Consider the following 17,708-nt stretch of genomic DNA (forward strand, 5'->3'; position numbering starts at 1 on the left):
AGAGTGTATTGTATTTATGATTGAATATGAAATCTTGCATCCAATCTCATCCTCTCGCCAAACCTCATGAACACGACCGTAGCGGGTACAAAAACAAGCACTGTAAACCCCAACAGACTATTCCCCCTTCCCTGTCCTAACCGCTCGTACAGCGCCGGTGCAGAAAGCGGCAAGACCGCCCCAAGTATAGACCGAACAATAGTAGTTGCCGCGAGAGTGCTCGCCGCGAACTCCTCAAAAGAACCCGTCAAATAACTCTGTATCGCAATACACACAAAAAAGATCCCCATGTTAACTACGGCGGTTCCAGCTAGCGGGAGGACCCAATGCGTGTGCCCTTCGGCCGACCAGCCGTACCAGAACAGACCGGCAGCGATGAGGATGTTACCGGGGGAAAGAATGTTCAATCGAGTTTCTGGAATGTTGGATCCATGGACAAGGGCCTGTTTCTTGAAGTGTCGGTCGATGAACAGGCCGAAGATGCACTGGCCGAAGAGGAACCCAATCCAGGGACCGATGTATGCGAGGCCTACTTGGCCTTCGCTGAAGCCATAGCCATCCTCGAAGAAGTTGGGAAAGATAGTGAGGATGAATTACATGTACACGAAAGCCGTAGATACGTAGAATGTTGAGAGTAGCACGATGGGTGAGCGAGTGAGCATTCGGAGGGGGCGAGCAATTGCTTTCAATAAGAGGCTGCTCTTATTCTGGTTTTGGTCGCAATCGCCTATATTTTTTGAGTATCACAGGTCCGTACGTCTCTTTCAAGATGAATAGCGCTGCAACAGCTGTCAATCCTGTCTACACATACGGGAAATCAGAAGGAAATTCACAAGATACATTAAAGCACGGGCTTCTATCAACTTACCACGATCGCCTCGAGGCAAAAGGTCAATCTCCAGCCTGCCTTCTCGGCGAAATAGTCGCCCGCAATCGGCCCTACACGCAGAAGGATTAGGAAAGAAGACAATTAAGGCCAGCAAGATCATGACCGATAATGAATCCCTGTCGTACTGTTATCATTTCTAAGTTTCACACCTTTCAATCGACGAAACCTTACAAGCCAAGACCCACATCCCCAGATACTCAGCGCCATGCCTCGCTGTTCAACAGGCATCAGGTCCGTGATATATCTACCACCTAAAACAGCCGGCACACATCCCGCCATACCCGTGAGGATGCGCCCGGCGATGAGCACCCCGACATTAGGACTGAGGGCGCATATAACCGAGGACAGGACAAACAAGACGTTGGGGACGTGCATCAGGGGGCTTCGTCCGTATACCTCGCTCACCGGACATAGCAAGGGTCCGATTGTGAAGCCAGTGACATGAACGGAGATCAGAAAAGATGAGAGGGAGGCGCTGGAAAGGTTAAAGTCTTGAAGTATGTGAGAGACTGCTGCGCTGAAGATCGTTGATGCAATCGAACTATTCCAGGAAGTACATTGCGTTAGAGTCAGCAACTAGAAATGGGATATTGGGCGTACTCATTTAGCGTGGCATATGTCACCAGCGTCAAGATAGACACCTTTCGCGCTGTAAACAGTTCTGGGAGTTCCTGGAGTCACCATCCCAGTTCCAGTCACTAACATGTTCTGTATCATATTCAGCACTGGTGTCTGATGTTGGTGATGTTGGTGACATTGTGGTGGAGGATTGAACCACACCTACTAGTTATCTTGACCAGAAGGCTCCATGGAATACATGGATGGCTGTTATAAAGTATCTGAAACAAACATGCGAGCGTTCCAATCGCATTACTTGTTGTAGAAAGCCAAGCAAGGGGTTCTTAGTGAAAACAACTAAGTCCCGTTTTATCCCTTGACCAAGCTCCACATTTAAAAATATCAAGAAAGACCGGAGCCTCATTATCTGTACGAACTTCTAACTCGGGCATAAAATAAGGATAAAAGCATTCGGTCATTGAATTTAAATGCGCATGTTGGTGTGGAACCCTCCCCTTATTGAAATCCAAAGACCTAAAGCTCATGCAGCCCCTGCCTGTAACGACATGGCCAATTGCGGAGTATAGATAAATCAAGGAAATAAATCGTTTGTCAACAACATTGTCAGAAAGATTTGGAATCTGAAAAGATGTAATAGTAGTTGATTAATATTGACTATTGACCGCATACAAGCCACACGCCGGCTGGTCAGTAGTTGGGTGGGTGAACACCAGCGAGTCCCGGCTAGTGCATGTTTTTGGATCTTATTTTATTTTATTTTAATTTTAATTTCTTTCTGTCTGTCGTACATTGTTTTACATTATTCATTAAAATAACTCTCTGATTCCTCATGCAATCAGACTTTCTAGCCTATGGCAATTTCCCTTTCCCTGGCAGCACGAGATCTGAGCATACAATGTCTGTGGATTCTATCCATGTGTGGGAATTCCACCTTAACATCAGCTATTAGACATTACATATTAAGCCAGCAGCTTTCTGGAATACGCGTGAAGAGAAAACAACAAAAGTCCGCCGTTCACAGCCCCTGATCAAATACTCCCGCATGGACACGCGCAAACCTTGGATCTCGAAGTCTTTCATTAGCCTCAAATAGACCCTCGAGCGCCTGCGCACTCGTAGGATCCCAAGTCTTGTTGTCACCAATCGTCTTGGATACCTCAACTGCCCACGAATAAGCCGCTGCGACATTTATTGGGAACCGTAGCCCTTGTTGACTCTCCGCGAACAAGCAGAAGGTTAACGTAGCATCGATAGCTAACTGCCGATCCAGACGGAAGTCGTACCCGTCTCGTCGTAGCTCATTCACACGTTGGAGCAGTATCCTCGCAAAATATTCCATGTCTAAGTATCTCCCTTCTCTACCAAGCGACCGTATTGCAGTGTGCCACATCACAAACGTCTCGTGACTGTATATCCCCAGATGTTGATCAATACACCACATTATGTAGAGAATGTACTCAGGCGACTTGCCTTTGTACTGGTCATAGAATCCACCCAGGTCAGCTCTTGGGAAGCTTGCTTGATTGTAAGAGTAAGTAGCTTCTAGGCGTTCGATCTCGTTCAAACTTTTCGGATACTTCTTCACCCAGTATTCCCGACAGAAAGCATCATATGTCAAATTCAAATGTCCCCGACCATCCAAAGGTAAATCTTTGAACTGTAGAAGAATAATGCGTCGTAGGTCCATCGGGTCAAAGTAGGTTTCTACCAAATCCTCCAGTAACTTAATCATCGATTTCTGAATATACGGATAGCCGTTGGCCTGAAGAAGGCGGATAACCGCAAGAATATCTGCGAACAATCGGGGATGCATGGTGCTGCTCATGACGATAATAACAAGCCGTCGAAAAGCATTCTGTACTAACACATCCCCATTATCATTGTCTCGTTGGTTGAAATGCTTGATAGCAGCAAGTAGCGTATTGTGAAAAAGACTCAGCTCTTTGAGCTCACGCCGGGACTTTGGGGTCTCTAGCAAATAAGCCATTTTTGTCTGGTCGCCATAGATTTTTTTCATGGCCTTTATCAAAGAATTGCTGGGTGTAAAAAACTAAACTTCGAAAGCTTTTGAAAACGTTGGGCTCTTTCAATTCAATTGCGTTCACTGGAAGATAAGTGATGAATATCCTGTCCTGTAGGGATTCGTTGATTGGGCAACGATCCTTCTGCCTTCGGTCATGGTTATCGATTCTCTTGTTCTGAATAAGAACTTTATCAATCACGACTAGATATTTCCAGTAATCTTTCTGATGTCCAAGTCTGTCTAGCTTTGATTTGATGTATGCCACCTCTTCTTTGCTGAGATTTTGACGGATCCTGCGACGTCTTAAGGAAGATGGGGAGGGGTGTGTCATACTGGGGATGATTAATAAATGGGAGTCATGTACGAGTTCATTCTTACTTACGACTTAGGATCCGATCTTACTGACAGCAGCTTAAGTTGAAAAAAACGGCACTCTTCTTCGCTCAATAGGAACACTGAGTCCATGGTGAATTTGACCTAAAGTTATCACATGCATCAAGCTGTGGAGAAATTGAAGGGCGTAATTTCATCAGGGAAGGACAGTACCCCTCAGGACATTACTGTTACGGGCTTTCAGCCCCGGACACAATCTTAATGAAATCATAGACAGGTTAACCCCGGCCCTGTAAACATGGAAAGCCTCGCCGTAGGACCACTCTTTTTCTTCTTTTGGGTTCTTGACCCAGTAGCTTATCTATGCAGGCCTTGTGTTCCTATTGGAAATCCGAACTTCCAATGGCACTTTTGTTCGATACTTTCCTGGACTGATATAATATCTTCCTCGTATATGCAGCCTCATATAAACACTGTTTACATTAGGTAGGAAGAAGACTCTTCTCCCTAACCAGTCCCACAACTACATGATGAGGAACGCAGGCCTCGTCAGCATGACAGTCGCTATTGCGCTTGCTGTCTTAAAGCCCGGCTTTCGCCTATATAGAGAGAGTCACTTCCCGCGGTCTTTGCATTCTTTCATGTTCCTTTCTTCTATCTTCTACTAACCTCGCACCCATTGAATCCTCATACTTGAAAGACCTTTGTTTGCCTGTTCTTTATTCTCATCTGACTTTGTGCCTTTGGTCCTTTTTCATTCAACAGTCACTCCACTCACCCACCTCTTTCGCTGAACATGCCGAACGTCGATGGAGGAAAGCCTTCACAGACTATGTCTGTAGTACATTAACAGAGGAGATGCAAGCCTTGCTGGAAGAAAAGTAAGTCCTGCCGTTATGTATCTTCTACTCTGTGTAGACCTGACAGACTGTTACTATAGTATGGGAGCATCCTGCTACCTAGTCACCGGTGGTACTTGGGCTGGAAAATCGTCTTTCATCAAGTGTGTAACCAGCGAGGAGGTCTATGTTGGATCTACCCTCGATTCAGGTAATTGAGAAACCAACCCAAGTAACGCACAGGACCTGATGCCAAGAGAATACCAGGAACAAAGTCATTCGCTCTTGTTCCGGCCATCATTAAACAAAAACGCTGCATGTTCCTTGACATGCCTGGATTCAACACGGATGACCTGAATGACTGGGACACCTTCTTCAGACTCATGACCGCTATGGCCGTGATAAAAAGGTATGTCGTGTTTCGTGGCGTGCTATACGTGGACCCTATGGACGACCCGCGCTCTTCACCTGCTACAAGAAAGATTCTCACCTGGCTCTCTCGCTTCTGTGGGACTGATTACATGCGCAATGTTACCATTGTCACCACGAAGTGGGATCTTCTGAACGCAGATGGGATTGAGCAGAGGCTTGAGCTTGTGAAATATTGGAAAGCCCATCCGTTATACAATGATTTTGTCAACAACGGATCCGTTGTGTACCACCATGGGCTTGTGCAGGAGAACAAAAAGAACACAACATTGAGCGAGAAAACACAAGACGCGGATAGAAGGTTGCGAGCGGAAAACATGATTGCAGAGCAATACCGCGGCCCCACAACCCTTAAACTTCAGGTTGATCTTGAGATTGAGAATGGGGCATCTATCCACAGCACGGAAGCCGGAAGATAGCTGAAAAGGTTTGAGCCCCCAAGCGAGTCCTCTAGGAACTCGACACCTTCCCAAGATGATAGTGAGCCAAGCTCGACAGAACCATCCGGTAAGTTTTTCCAGTACATAGAGGGTCCTAATCTACGTTAGTAGCAACAACTAGTTTTATCTCCGTGGTTCTTGATATTGCTAATACTTGATTTCCTCTACAGGGTTTTGGAGCGGCATGCGAGCGATAGACCTCAAGCCCTGGGTTGAGCTTCTGGTAAAGGGAGACACACAATGACATCATTTATTCTTAGACTGGAATTTCTAGGCGTTTGAATGCCTGAGGCATATTGCCAAGCATTTCGCTGTTTGCCTAAGGCACCTTTTAGATCGGCAAAACCCTGGAAGACCTCATTTCTTCCTCCATCATTCAATCAATTGATCTGGTTATCCCTCCAATACTTCTCATAGATTTTAGTCACTGCGGTGCGGGAGGTTCATGTAGAACTTCTACATAATTACCAGCCAGATCGGTCAGTATCTCCAGCAATAAGTACCGAGCTCGTACCGAATATATAGCACCTGGCAACAAAACACACCCCTAGGCGACAGTCACAAAGAACCCCTTCTCCCCCTCCTTCCTTACCACACTCCCTTTCTTCAACAACTCATCTCCAACAGATAACCGCAACCTCTCCGCCGTCGCCGGACTATCCAACACCAACGGCTCCACAACCCCGTTGGCCCCCCTCGCCGCCTTCAACGCATCCCTCAACGCAAACAACACCGTCGAGCCCAAGAACAGCGGCGGCTCCCCAACCCCCTTACTCGATTGAATCGACCGTAGATTTTTCCACTCCACGTCCCTCAAGAAGCTCACATGGAATTCCTGCGGGATGTCGCTGAATCCAGGGATCTTGTAGTTCCCGGGTCCTCGGGTCGCAAGTTGACCTGTGGAACTCATCCAGAGGGATTCTTCCATGGTGAAGAGTCCTTGGCCTTGCACGAATGCTCCTTCGACTTGACCATAGTCAATGGCTGGGTTGATGGATCGTCCGACGTCCATTTTTATCGATGTGTAGAGGACTGTGTGGTCGCCTGTTAGGAGGTCGAGTTCGACTTCGGTACATGCGGCTCCCTGTATTATGCTATTGTCAGTGGTCTGAAGAGAAAGGAAACAGAGGTGCTAACACAAGAATGTGACATACCTGAGTAAAGTAGAAATACATCGGCTTGACAGTCTCCGGATCATAGTTCCCCCATTCATACCCGATCGTCGGCATTTTCCAGAACCCCGTGGCAGAGAGGCTCACGCGATCGATATATGCGGCGTGCGCGAGCGTGTGCATATCCGCGTCTTTGCCAAATTTCTCCCGATACGGCGCAAGCCGTTCGTTTAGCTGGTCGCAGGCGTGCTGCACAGCCATACCGTTTAGGTCGCTACCTGATGAAGCCGCAGTGGGTGAGGCGTTCGCGGATTGATGGGATGACGTATCAGGTGTGTATATGCTGTCGAAAGGAACGTTCAGGGCTTGTGCAGCTACCTGCGCCATTTTCGTGAACAGACCCTGACCCATTTCTGTGCCCCCGTGGTGCAGCAGGACCGAGCCGTCGGTATAGATCCTCACGGCGGCAGTAGCTTGGTTTAGATGGAGGGCTGTGGCGAAGGAGATGCCGAATTTTGTGGGGATCAAGCTGATACCGCGTTTGCGGTATTTGTGCGAGGCGTTGAACTTTGCGATCGAGGCTTTCCGGTTTGTGTAGTCGGATTCTTGAGCGAGTTGATTGAGCAGGATGGGGATGTGCCAGTCACTGTCGATGGTTTGGAGGAAGGGTGTCTTCTGTCCGGGCTTGTAGAGATTGATCTTCCGCAACTCGTCGATGTCGATGGACAGTCCTTCTGCGACGGTGGACATGTAGCTCTCCACGATGAACATTGACTGAGGACCACCGAATCCGCGGAATGCTGTATTGCTATGCGTGTTGGTCTTGCACACCCAGGCTCGGATGTGCACGTTAGGGATGTGATAACAGTTGTCGAGATGTGTGCAGCATCGGTCCATGACTGCGCCGCTCATGTCGAGTGAGTAGCCGGCGTTATTGTAGCAGTCTGCAGAGAAAGCCATCAGTCGTCCATCGTTCATCACACCCACCTTCCAGCGACACTGGATAGGATGTCGCTGGCCTGATGTCATCATGTCTTCGTCGCGATTTAGCATAGCGCGCATAGGTCGACGGGTTTTCTTGGCTGCGATGGCGAGCAGACAAGCGAGTTGTACACTTCGTGATTCTTTGCCACCGAACGCGCCGCCCATTCGCTTTACGCGAGCGTTGATGCGATGCGAGGGTGTCCCGGTAACGTGCGAGACAAACTCTTGGGTTTCCATTCTAGACGAGTTAGCAAAGAAAGCTTCGTGGGAAGGGGAATACACGTACGTGTTCTGTGTCGACGACCACACATCCATAAACCCATCCTCAGTGTGAGGAATCACCATCGCGGCATTCGTCTCCAGATAGAAATGCTCCTGTCCACCCACTCGCGTTGTGCCAGTGAACACCCGATCGCATTTCGCAAATTCATCATCCATCTTCTCCGGCAGCGTTCCCTTCCGCAACTCCTTCCCATGCTTGAAGAAGCTCTTCGCCTCGATAGCCTCATCGATCGTCAGGATAGCAGGCATATCCTCATACACCACCTTGACTGCCCGCGCAGCAGCCTGTGCCTGCAACGCCGTCTCCGCATAAACCATACCGATTGGCTGACCGTGCGAGAAAACTTCATCTTCAGCGAAGAACGGCTCGTCTCGGACGACTGATCCCCAACGATTCTTGTTCGCAGGGATGCTATGTTTATCGATGTATCCTGCTGCCAGGCCAGGTCCGAGAGCAGGGGTCCAGTCGACAGAGATGAGCTTGGCATGTGCCCGTTGGGACAGGACCATGGCACCGTACATCTCTCGGTTTTGGGGCGGCATGTCGTCGATATATTCTGCTTCGCCGGTTGTGTGTTTCAATCCTGACAGATGGGGCAATTGCTTTCCGACAATGCGTTGCTCGTAGGGGTTGAAGTCGTCCCGTGAGCCGGACGAGATCTTCCGATGGATTTCATCCATGTTTTCGGTTGTTCCCAACTGGAAGTCTGAAATCACTTCGTTCCAGAACCGGAAAAATAGACTGAGAGTTAGGGTTCGTCGGTAGGTTGCCATGCCGCCGGGGACGCCGTATGGGAGATTGAAGTCGGCTGAGAGCGCGTCGAGCGCGATATCGAGAGCTTTCTCGTCTCCCCATTTCTTGCCGATCAGACATTGCGTGGCTTGTTTGGCGAGCACGGTGGTCGGTGCCATTCCGCCGTATGCCAGTGCCGCTTCTGTGACCTTGAATTGCTTGTCGAGACGCACCCGGAACGCGGCCGTGACGATCGCAATGTCGTCGTCCTTGCGCTTTGCTTGCTTGTAGGATTTAGTCACCTCCTTCGTTCCGGGAGGAGGCAGCGGGATCCGAATTTCTGTTATGATGCTACTTGGTGGGAGAGATGTCTTGCGGTAGCCCAGGAACATGCTCTTCATTGGCAGGGCTTTCTCCCCGTCGACCGTGCGTGCTATCACTGTGGCATTCGTGGCCAATAGTAGAGGATTCATGTCAGAGATTGGTGACGCAGTGGCTATATTCCCTGCCAGGCTTGCTGCATTACGGATCTGCCGTCCGGCGAAATATCGAAGCACTTTGGCGATGGCCTCCAGGACAGATCCACGTTGACCGAGAGATGGAATGAGTCGATGGCATGCAGCTTCAATATTACTCAGACTTGCATTCCCGCCGACCACGAGCTCCGTTATCACCGAGTCCTTCTTCGTGGTTGAGATCTGTGCCAGCTCCTCGATATCTCCGACGAAGATCGACAGCGGGAACTGCGTCCCCTTGAATCGAATGTCCACTTGCACCTCACTGGCCCCACCGACCAACCGGGCAGATGGGTACTGCGAGAGTATTTGCAGCGTTTGTTGGATAGTGACCGGCCTCGCCCATACTTTTTCTTCGGAACCGTAGGTCAGTATTTCCGGCGTGAACTTCGAGAGACCAGGCGGATAGATCAACTCCGTCTTGGGTGTATATGGAATGAAGTCGAACTGCTGGATCGACGATTTCCGAGATTCAGACCCAGAATCCACGCTCGACAACTCTGTCTCCTCGCTCCGACCGGTGCTTTCATCCTCCGTCTTACTTGTCCCCGAACTCGACGAACACGGAGTACCTGGCGAGTCACGACAGCATCCCCCTGCCCGCCCGCATGACCCGGAAGACACAGGCCTCTTATCCCCTTGTAGACTTGCGGCTTCAAGCCCAGCCATAATCTCTTTCTCCGGGTCGGAGGATGCACCCTTCATTGTGAGATTCACCTTCCCGCCTAGATCCTCCTGCACGAACGTCTTTGCGGCCTGCAGAATCGGCTTGTATCCCGTACATCGACACAGGTTTCCGTCGAGGTGGCCTTTCATTTCGATTTCGTCTTCTGACAGTACGAATTGCTCGGTGGTAGGGTCGTAGGCGTTGCGGATCACGGCGTACAGGGACATGACGATGCCGGGGGTGCAGAATCCACATCTTCAATACGAGGTCAGGACGGGAGCCTTTTCTGGTATGGAACAGAGGAGAGACCGGATAGGAGTATAGACATACTGTGAACCATGCATCTTGCCCAATCTCTCTTGCAACGGATGCGGATTGTCGATGTTTCCGAGTCCTTCGATGGTGATGACATGTTTTCCGACCACTATCCTCTTCGTTAACGTCTTGTCTCCAGTAGAATGTTTTCAACACTTCAATCTTGGGAAGAGAAGAAGCAAAGAAATACTCTGTACCTCCAACTAGCGGATACAAACAGGCATTCACGGCGACATGATTAATACTCCTCGTTCGCGGGTCCTTCGTTTGCAAGACCACCGTACACGCACCGCATCCGCCCTCGCCACAGCCCAGCTTCGTACCTTTCAGACCATGTTGCGAGCGGATGAAATCGAGGAGGGTCCAGTGCGGGTTCGGATTAGACAGGGATATAGAAGTTCCGTTGAGATAGAAAGACAGGGTCGATGAGTGTTGTGATAGAAGGGAATTCATTTTGGACGACGCATTTCACCAAATTCACTAATCCCATGAACTGATTAAAATACAAATACAAATCCACAGAAAGACAAACCGAATCCCAATATCGCCAAATAAATCTCCCATCTTCCTTTCTCGTGGCAAACAGCGTTCTTTTCCCCTCATCTGCAGGTCTCGCAAAAGTGGGGGTTGGCCTTGCATTTGAGGCATTCCATCCCACTTTTCACGTTGCAGATACTGCGTCACAGGGAGGAGGTTTTCCGGTTTGGATTGGGTTCAGGAAGGGTCTGATAGGTCCAGCGAAGCAGACGTGCAGACGCAACGAGACTGTTCGGGCCTTTTACGGTTCTCTTGGGGGTTTCTACGGAAGGGGATTAGTGGCCTTGGGATGATTGCCTTCGGTGCTTCGTGTTACTTTCGGGTGGGTTAGAAAATCATAACTCTGTTAGTTAGTTAAAGTAAAGACTATTAGAGGAGAGAGTTGATGGTAATAGGTGTAAATGTAAATGTAACAGTAGATGTTAAGCTAGAAAATACAGTAGTCATACTCACACTATCTACTCCCCAAATTCACCAACACCTTCATCGCATCATGAACAACTCCCCATCGCACGCCCGCCAACTGCTGTCCCATCGCCATCACCAATCCCCTCGTCTCGTATTTCCCTCCCAGACTCGCCAGCTCATCGCCCTCGCAGCTCGTCATCGCCACGATCAGCGACGAAATGTCTGTCGTGATCCTGCACTGTCCCGGGTGTCCCAGACCCTGTCTGTCCTCCGGCTGCGCGTGGAAATGGAACGCCCAGCAGGTCAACGTCGCCAGATACAAACACCACGGGAAGTGGAACGCGTCGGTCTGTTCCCAGTCCTGTAGGGTAAGGATCGCGTCTTGAAGTAAATGCGCTGCGTGTCGCGCCGCGCTGATCGAGGAGTCGGTTTGTAGCCATCGCGGTAGGATGTGTAGGGACCTGGCACGGTCGGAGTCCGTGACGCCGCGACTGAGAATCTGCGTCGTGCCTGCGGCGATCTGAAGATCGAGCACTTCGACGTTCAGAGCAATGTGCGCGGCGCGATAGAGCGCGTGGGCGGAAGATTTGAGGGGTGTGAGACGGCCAATATCTGGGTCTGTCGGGATAGATGTTTGAGAGGGAGATTGGGAAAGACACAGCTTGCTGGATAGACAGTCTGCGTCGAAGTCGATCTTCCAGAGATCGTAGGATCGACCCATTCGACGCGTCCAGACACCGACTCGCTCCGGGGTTTCGCGGATGGTGGTTTGATCGCGGCGTTTGAGATCCGCGGATACGGACATCAACCCGTGCAGAACGAGCAGTCTCGCCTGGGGGTTCAGGTCGCGAGGTCGTGTCACTGATCCCGGGGTGATGTATCCCTTTAGCACGGAGAGAAAGTAATGAGGTTCTGGCTCTCGTGAGGCGCTCCGCATCCATTCTTCAGCCGTAGAGGCTTCCCACACCGCGCTGCTACACGGCAGGGCGGATCGAATCTCGAACGCCGACATGCACAGGGACTGCGAGAAGAGGACCGCGTGCTGCGTATCCCACATGAAACACTGCATTGCGAGACGTTTGCGTTGCTCGTCCTCTATGGCCCTTCGCCAGCTCTCGTTCAGATCGCCGGTTTCTTGCTCGATCCCGGACGCGGAGAGATCAGGTGCGCTCGCGCGGACTGTGCAGCATCCGCTGCGACGGATGAGTTTGATCAACACGCAGTGGAATAACTGGGCGGTTTCGCGCTGCTTTGGCCCCGCGCGCATTTTGCCGAAACAGTCAATTAGGAGCATTGTTTGGAGGACCCAGAGGTCGGGTGAGGGTGAGAATGCCTCGTTGCAGAAGAGCTGCGTGCGCAGGTTGCCGTGTAGACTGACGGCGAGCTGGTGGGCCTCGCGTGTGCTGTACGTTGCACCCATACACAGAATCGAGGCCATAAAGACGGGCTGGACGGTGGTCGGGTCGAAGGTGGGTTGGTGAATGAGTGGATAGACAGTGTTGAAGCGGGTAAAGAAGAGATCGCTGTAGTTTTGTAGGGAGGTCAGGCTGAGTAGAGTGTCGATTTGTGCGAGAACGACTGGATCGTGAGTTACGAGCGACAGTATTCCCTGTCTGACCTCCTCCGAGAGACGAGGAAGATGCGGCGCAGGACTTGGATCGAGCATGTTGGGACCCATCCAGTCCATGTCTAGGGGGTTAAGCGTCAGGTTGATGTCGCGGGTGCGCTCGACAAAGGAAGCTGCCTGTAAGAGGACCGACGATCCGTCTTGATCGAGCAATGTGTCTGCGTCGGGGATGTCCAGGCTGGCTGGGGGTGTGTCCAGTGCGTCCGCGAAGGTCATCATGTCAGGGCCGAGAGGGAGATCGAGTTGATGAAAGGCGTCGTCCAGGGAGGCAACGTCAAACAGCCAGTTGTAATTGTGCGTGGCAGCGAAGGGCATATTAAAATCGGTCGCTATTGAAGGTGTCAGTCAGCTCGTGCACTTCTCTCACTTATTCACTCTTCTCAACGACAGAATGCACCTGTATCTAAACCAAAGCCATCTGCCAGCCCCTGCGGCTCTAGCCCTAAGCTCCACGATCCGTCCGCCGCGTCAAATTGTCCCGGTATAGGCTCGACGAACGGCTCGAACGGACCTCCCGGCATCATCGGTGCCAGCAAGGGATCGGTCTCATCGAGAGACAGGGACGGAGGATCGCTGGCCGACGTAGGAGGCGACACGGGCGCTCCATGCGGCGGATGGTCGGTGTCATCGGACAACGAAGCCGTGGCATGCGATGGCCGTCGACCCTGTCGCTTTGCTGGTCTGGTCACGATGGATCCATCGCCGGCTCGACGAGTTCGTTTGCGAGTTTCGAGCACGCCGAGACCAGGACCGCCGGCCTCTTCGTCGCGTTTGGCGTGGCGCAGCATGTGTCGGGCTGGAGGAACCAGCGATCAGAATGGTTACCGGACAGTGGACGGGCAAGAACACCTACAGAGAAGATCAGGACGATTGAAATGCACGGAACACCGTTCGCACGTGTAGCCATTCCTCACTTGTTCGTGGTTCAAGGCATGGCGACGCAGATGTTCCGCCCGAGTGAATGTTTTCTGGCAGTTGGGCCACTGACATGCGTGAGTTTTCATGATGAAGACATTATCAGATTCAATATACACTATGAACAACAGGTCGCTCATCCCCCCGACCCAGATCGCAGGGAATGACCCTCTTATAGCCCCAACTCCAACTACGAACAGCCACGATAAGCCGTGCAACGCATCCACGAATTGGAGTTGACGGCCGATGCGGAGAAGCGCGAGTTTAGTGGCCTTAGTTTCTCGCTGATAGCGTCCAGATGACGATCGACCGGACTAATCACCTCCTATGATTGGTTTTCCCTATCAATTCGGCATTCCTGCCACTGTCTTAGTGACTGCATCCTGGCCTATAGAAAGTATCTCCAATCGGCACTGGCCTCCCCCGCTGATAATTGCCGGGTATCGACGTCTTCGCCGCGCCGTCGCATTCCCTGCGTCTGATCTCGTCGTCGGTTTTCTAGTCGCATCCAGACTGCGAGGCCCGTGGCGAAGACGATGCACACGCCGTTGCAGCAGCACGTCGATAGGAGGGTGGGGATGTATCTATTCCGTTAGAATTTTAGAGGATTTCTGTAGGTATCCGGGGAAGACTAACTTGGGCGCATATTCCGTGCGAAAGGTCGCCGCGCTTAACACCCCCGCAAGATTGCCCAGGCCTACAAAGAATCCGGTATTCGCCGCTCGGGAGTTCTCGTGCACGTTGTTGTTGTTGTGCCAGGCATGCACCAGACACGACGGGATGTACGCGCCCGCCGCCATCAGGAAGCAGGCAAAGTACGCGACGCCTTTGTTAGCAAGAACATCGATCGTCGCGAGGATAATCATCCCGATCAGTGACAATATCAGAGAAAAGACAATGTGGAATCCTCGCTCCCGGAAATAATCGGACGATTTGGCTACGCAGAGAAGGATTACCGCGCCGACGAGATTCGGCGCAACGGTCCACAGATTCGTCTTTACCGTGGAAAACCCCAGTCGTTGGACGATCAGCGGAAAGAAATTCATCGCCGTCGCGTAGGCCACCGGATACGTGAAAGTGATGATACACCAGATGGGGAACTTCCAGTCTTTCCATGTCTGGAATGCGGCCTTCAGGTCCAGTCCGGTCTCGACTTCGGACGATGTATCGCGCAGCAGACGATTCGTGGCCGCTTTGCGTTCTCGCTCGTTCAAGAACCAGGCTGTCTGGGGTCGGTCGGGGAGCCACCAGAATCCAATTATTCCCGTCAAAAGCGTCATGGATCCTTCGATGATGAACAACCATTGCCAACCGTGCACAGCCGGGTCGTTGATTTGGAAGACCCCGAAGGAGATCAGACCGCTGAAGGCCGAGGCCAATACGGCGAAAGATTGCATGATGGCCAGTCGGAAACCCATTTCACCGCGGGTGTAGAACAGGGTGAAGTAGAAGGTTGCACCGGCGAAAAAGCCCGCCTCAAATACGCTGCCTCTGTCAGTATGTCTTCTAAAGATGGGCAGCTCACATACTCACCCCAAGATAATCCGAATAGCTAGCATTGCTCCAAAGCTCTTGGCGGCACACTGGCATAGGGCGAGGATGCTCCAGACCACGGTCACTGAGCGGTTAGTATACCTACAACGAGAGAGGAATGGAGACATACTTAACGACAACATGATTCGCCCAGAATATCGCTTGAGCAACAGGTTCCATGGCAGATCGCAGAGCCCAAATGGGATGTAAAAGAGCAGGACGATCAGCGAGTACTCATTTCCCTTGAGATTGAGATCATGCTCTAGTCCATCTGTCTTTGCGTTTGCCAGGTTGCTCTATCCGAGTCAGCCTAGCATTCATCCCTTCCGCGATACACATACCCTGTCCATGCAATCGAAGAAGTACATCTATATCGTCAGCCTCACATACTTCAAATAAGATGGAGAAGAGCATACCAAGCATAGTAGCGGCAGCAGGAAGAGGTCCACCTTGCGCACTGCAGCTGTCAGCGCGATCCATATTGTGACAGAACTGCATCCCTACCGTAGCTCTTCTCCGCATTCAGGTCAATTTCCTGAGCCACCTCGCCCATCTTGGCTTCGGGGTCGTATGTCTGGTTGGATTGTTTCTCAGTCATTTTTGTCGGCTACGTGGTGGCAGTTGCCTGGGCGGAAAGTCGGTCAGGGTGGCAATCTCTATATACGTATCCCTTGCATATCCCTGCCTATGCTCTTCCAGTCGGGTTTATCTGCTCTACCGTATGGATTTCTATAGTTGTGTGCTGTATAATTTGTCCATGGCCAGTTACAAATCATGCCCTTGACTATCTTATCAGGATGAGTCCAGATATCGATATCAGACGCTATCAACCGACGGACCCTAACCTAACCTCAACTAATCCCCCATTCTTGACCTCCCCACTCTTGCCCCTTCGTCTGGTCCTGATTCTGATTCCTTTGCTTTAGTCTCATGTCTGCTCCAAAGCTACCCCATCGGCCTTCTGTCCGAGACATGCTTACCCCAGATCGTAGATACCGTGGATAAAGATCCCGCTTCTCCTAGGTAGACATCGCCAACACAAACACAACAGTAATCCAAACCAACTGCAACAATCTAATCAAACAACTGTATCTCTACAAGTGTACCATCACAATCAAAATGTCCAAGTCCTTCGCTCCACCCATCCTCGACTTCTCGCCCTTCTACGGCGAAGACTCCGCTGCGAAAGCGAAGCTCGTCGACCAGATCCGCGAATGTTGCCTGTACAACGGGTTCTTCCAGATCACGAACCATCGCGTTCCATTGGATCTACAGAAACAGGTGATGCAGTGCGCACAACGCTTCTTCGAGTTGCCGTTGGACGAGAAGTTGAGTATCGACAAGAGTACGTCCATCCACCCAGCTTTGTACCATCCCCGCATTTTCCCGCGACGCACTACTAACTCCAATGTCCGAACAGATAAAAACACCTTCAACCGCGGCTACGAACTCCTCCGCTCACAAATGCTTGAAGTCGGCACGGGCCCCGAACTCAAAGAGGGCCTGTACATCGGCGAAGAAATCCCCCTCGACCATCCCTACTACCTGCAACAGAAGCTCAACTCCGGTCCTAACCAATGGCCCACCAGCGTGTCCGACGCCGAGGAGTTCCGTAAAACGTCGATGGAATACTACCATGCGGTGATGGAGCTGGCGAAAGATATCCTCGGTATCCTGGCGCTGACGTTGCATGTGGAGAGCGATTATTTCCAGCCCCTTACTGACGGCGCAGTCGCTACGATGCGCTATCTGCATTATCCGGCGCAACCGAAGGATCAGGATGAGAAGTTGAATCGGGGGATTGGTGCGCATACGGACTTTGGGTGTGTCACGCTGTTGTTGCAGGATGAGGTCGATGGATTGCAGGTTTTGGATGTGCCGTCGGGGGAGTGGTTGGATGTTTGTTCTCCTTTTCTTTCCATCCCAACTCTCGGTATATTGTGGTATGCTAATGGTGGAAACAGGTACAACCTGTCCCCGGTGCCTACGTGATCAACCTCGGTGATCTGTTCATGCGCATGGCAAACGACAAGTACAAGTCCAACATCCATCGCGTGATCAACAAGTCCGGGCGCGAGCGATACTCCATCCCCTTCTTCTTCAGCGGCAACCCCGACTATCTATGCGAATGTCTTCCTAACTGTCGAGAGGAGGGCGAGCCGGCGAAGTATCCGCCGATCACGGTGGAGGATATGGTCAAGGGAGCGTATAAGGAGAGTTACGGTCGCGCGGAGAAGTATAAGTTGGAGATGAAGATGAAGGAGGATCGGAAGTTGGAAATGGGTCCTGCGAGCGCTACGGTGGGGGCTTAGTGAGCTTCAATCGTGTTGTTTGACCAGTAGGATAGTTCTATGATTTATGTTACCATACGTTGTTGGATGTATATGTATGTTGTTGCTATATCTTTGGTACATCCGGTCTCCGTTCATTCATTGTAGACAGTATAGACTCGGTTCTCGAGCCACATGGCCCGATAATTTCGAACTACTGTTGGCGTATGGGATACTGCAAAGACTGATAATTGCCGGTCTGGGGTTACCGTTCTAGT

General features: G+C 51.1%; 7 protein-coding genes across 7 annotated transcripts; 2 read left to right on the plus strand and 5 right to left on the minus strand.

The window, feature by feature from the left end:
• Positions 1 to 14: 14 nt before the first annotated feature.
• KD926_005935 (uncharacterized protein) lies at positions 15 to 1,646 on the minus strand (the record flags this gene model as incomplete). The annotated part of the gene is made up of 4 exons (XM_053099005.1): positions 15 to 560; positions 869 to 939; positions 1,075 to 1,430; positions 1,531 to 1,646. The coding sequence occupies 4 exons, from the start codon at positions 1,644 to 1,646 to the stop codon at positions 15 to 17; spliced, it is 1,089 nt and encodes a 362-aa protein (XP_052960971.1).
• Positions 1,647 to 2,483: 837 nt separating this feature from the next.
• KD926_005936 (uncharacterized protein) lies at positions 2,484 to 3,455 on the minus strand (the record flags this gene model as incomplete). The annotated part of the gene is made up of 1 exon (XM_053099016.1): positions 2,484 to 3,455. One exon carries the CDS (start codon positions 3,453 to 3,455, stop codon positions 2,484 to 2,486), a length of 972 nt encoding a protein of 323 aa, XP_052960972.1.
• A 1,227-nt stretch (positions 3,456 to 4,682) lies between these two features.
• KD926_005937 (uncharacterized protein) lies at positions 4,683 to 5,511 on the plus strand (the record flags this gene model as incomplete). Its single annotated transcript, XM_053099027.1, has 3 exons — positions 4,683 to 4,705; positions 4,765 to 4,874; positions 4,931 to 5,511. 3 exons carry the CDS (start codon positions 4,683 to 4,685, stop codon positions 5,509 to 5,511), a joined length of 714 nt encoding a protein of 237 aa, XP_052960973.1.
• Positions 5,512 to 6,079: 568 nt separating this feature from the next.
• Positions 6,080 to 10,593, minus strand: KD926_005938 (xanthine dehydrogenase; the record flags this gene model as incomplete). Its single annotated transcript, XM_053099038.1, has 5 exons — positions 6,080 to 6,616; positions 6,687 to 7,866; positions 7,915 to 10,080; positions 10,156 to 10,249; positions 10,431 to 10,593. 5 exons carry the CDS (start codon positions 10,591 to 10,593, stop codon positions 6,080 to 6,082), a joined length of 4,140 nt encoding a protein of 1,379 aa, XP_052960974.1.
• A 538-nt stretch (positions 10,594 to 11,131) lies between these two features.
• On the minus strand, positions 11,132 to 13,500 carry KD926_005939 (MFS general substrate transporter; the record flags this gene model as incomplete). Its single annotated transcript, XM_053099049.1, has 2 exons — positions 11,132 to 13,041; positions 13,122 to 13,500. The coding sequence occupies 2 exons, from the start codon at positions 13,498 to 13,500 to the stop codon at positions 11,132 to 11,134; spliced, it is 2,289 nt and encodes a 762-aa protein (XP_052960975.1).
• A 515-nt stretch (positions 13,501 to 14,015) lies between these two features.
• On the minus strand, positions 14,016 to 15,758 carry KD926_005940 (MFS general substrate transporter; the record flags this gene model as incomplete). The annotated part of the gene is made up of 7 exons (XM_053099060.1): positions 14,016 to 14,211; positions 14,264 to 15,112; positions 15,161 to 15,245; positions 15,291 to 15,456; positions 15,502 to 15,528; positions 15,577 to 15,617; positions 15,665 to 15,758. 7 exons carry the CDS (start codon positions 15,756 to 15,758, stop codon positions 14,016 to 14,018), a joined length of 1,458 nt encoding a protein of 485 aa, XP_052960976.1.
• Positions 15,759 to 16,279: 521 nt separating this feature from the next.
• Positions 16,280 to 17,472, plus strand: encD (Fe(2+)/2-oxoglutarate-dependent oxygenase encD; the record flags this gene model as incomplete). Its single annotated transcript, XM_053099071.1, has 3 exons — positions 16,280 to 16,505; positions 16,581 to 17,059; positions 17,125 to 17,472. The coding sequence occupies 3 exons, from the start codon at positions 16,280 to 16,282 to the stop codon at positions 17,470 to 17,472; spliced, it is 1,053 nt and encodes a 350-aa protein (XP_052960977.1).
• Between the last annotated feature and the right edge of the window lie 236 nt (positions 17,473 to 17,708).

The sequence above is a fragment of the Aspergillus affinis genome, assembly GCF_023601865.1.
Source record: "Aspergillus affinis strain CMG 70 chromosome Unknown NODE_2_length_704391_cov_89_054091, whole genome shotgun sequence".
Classification (NCBI taxonomy): Eukaryota; Fungi; Ascomycota; class Eurotiomycetes; order Eurotiales; family Aspergillaceae; genus Aspergillus; species Aspergillus affinis.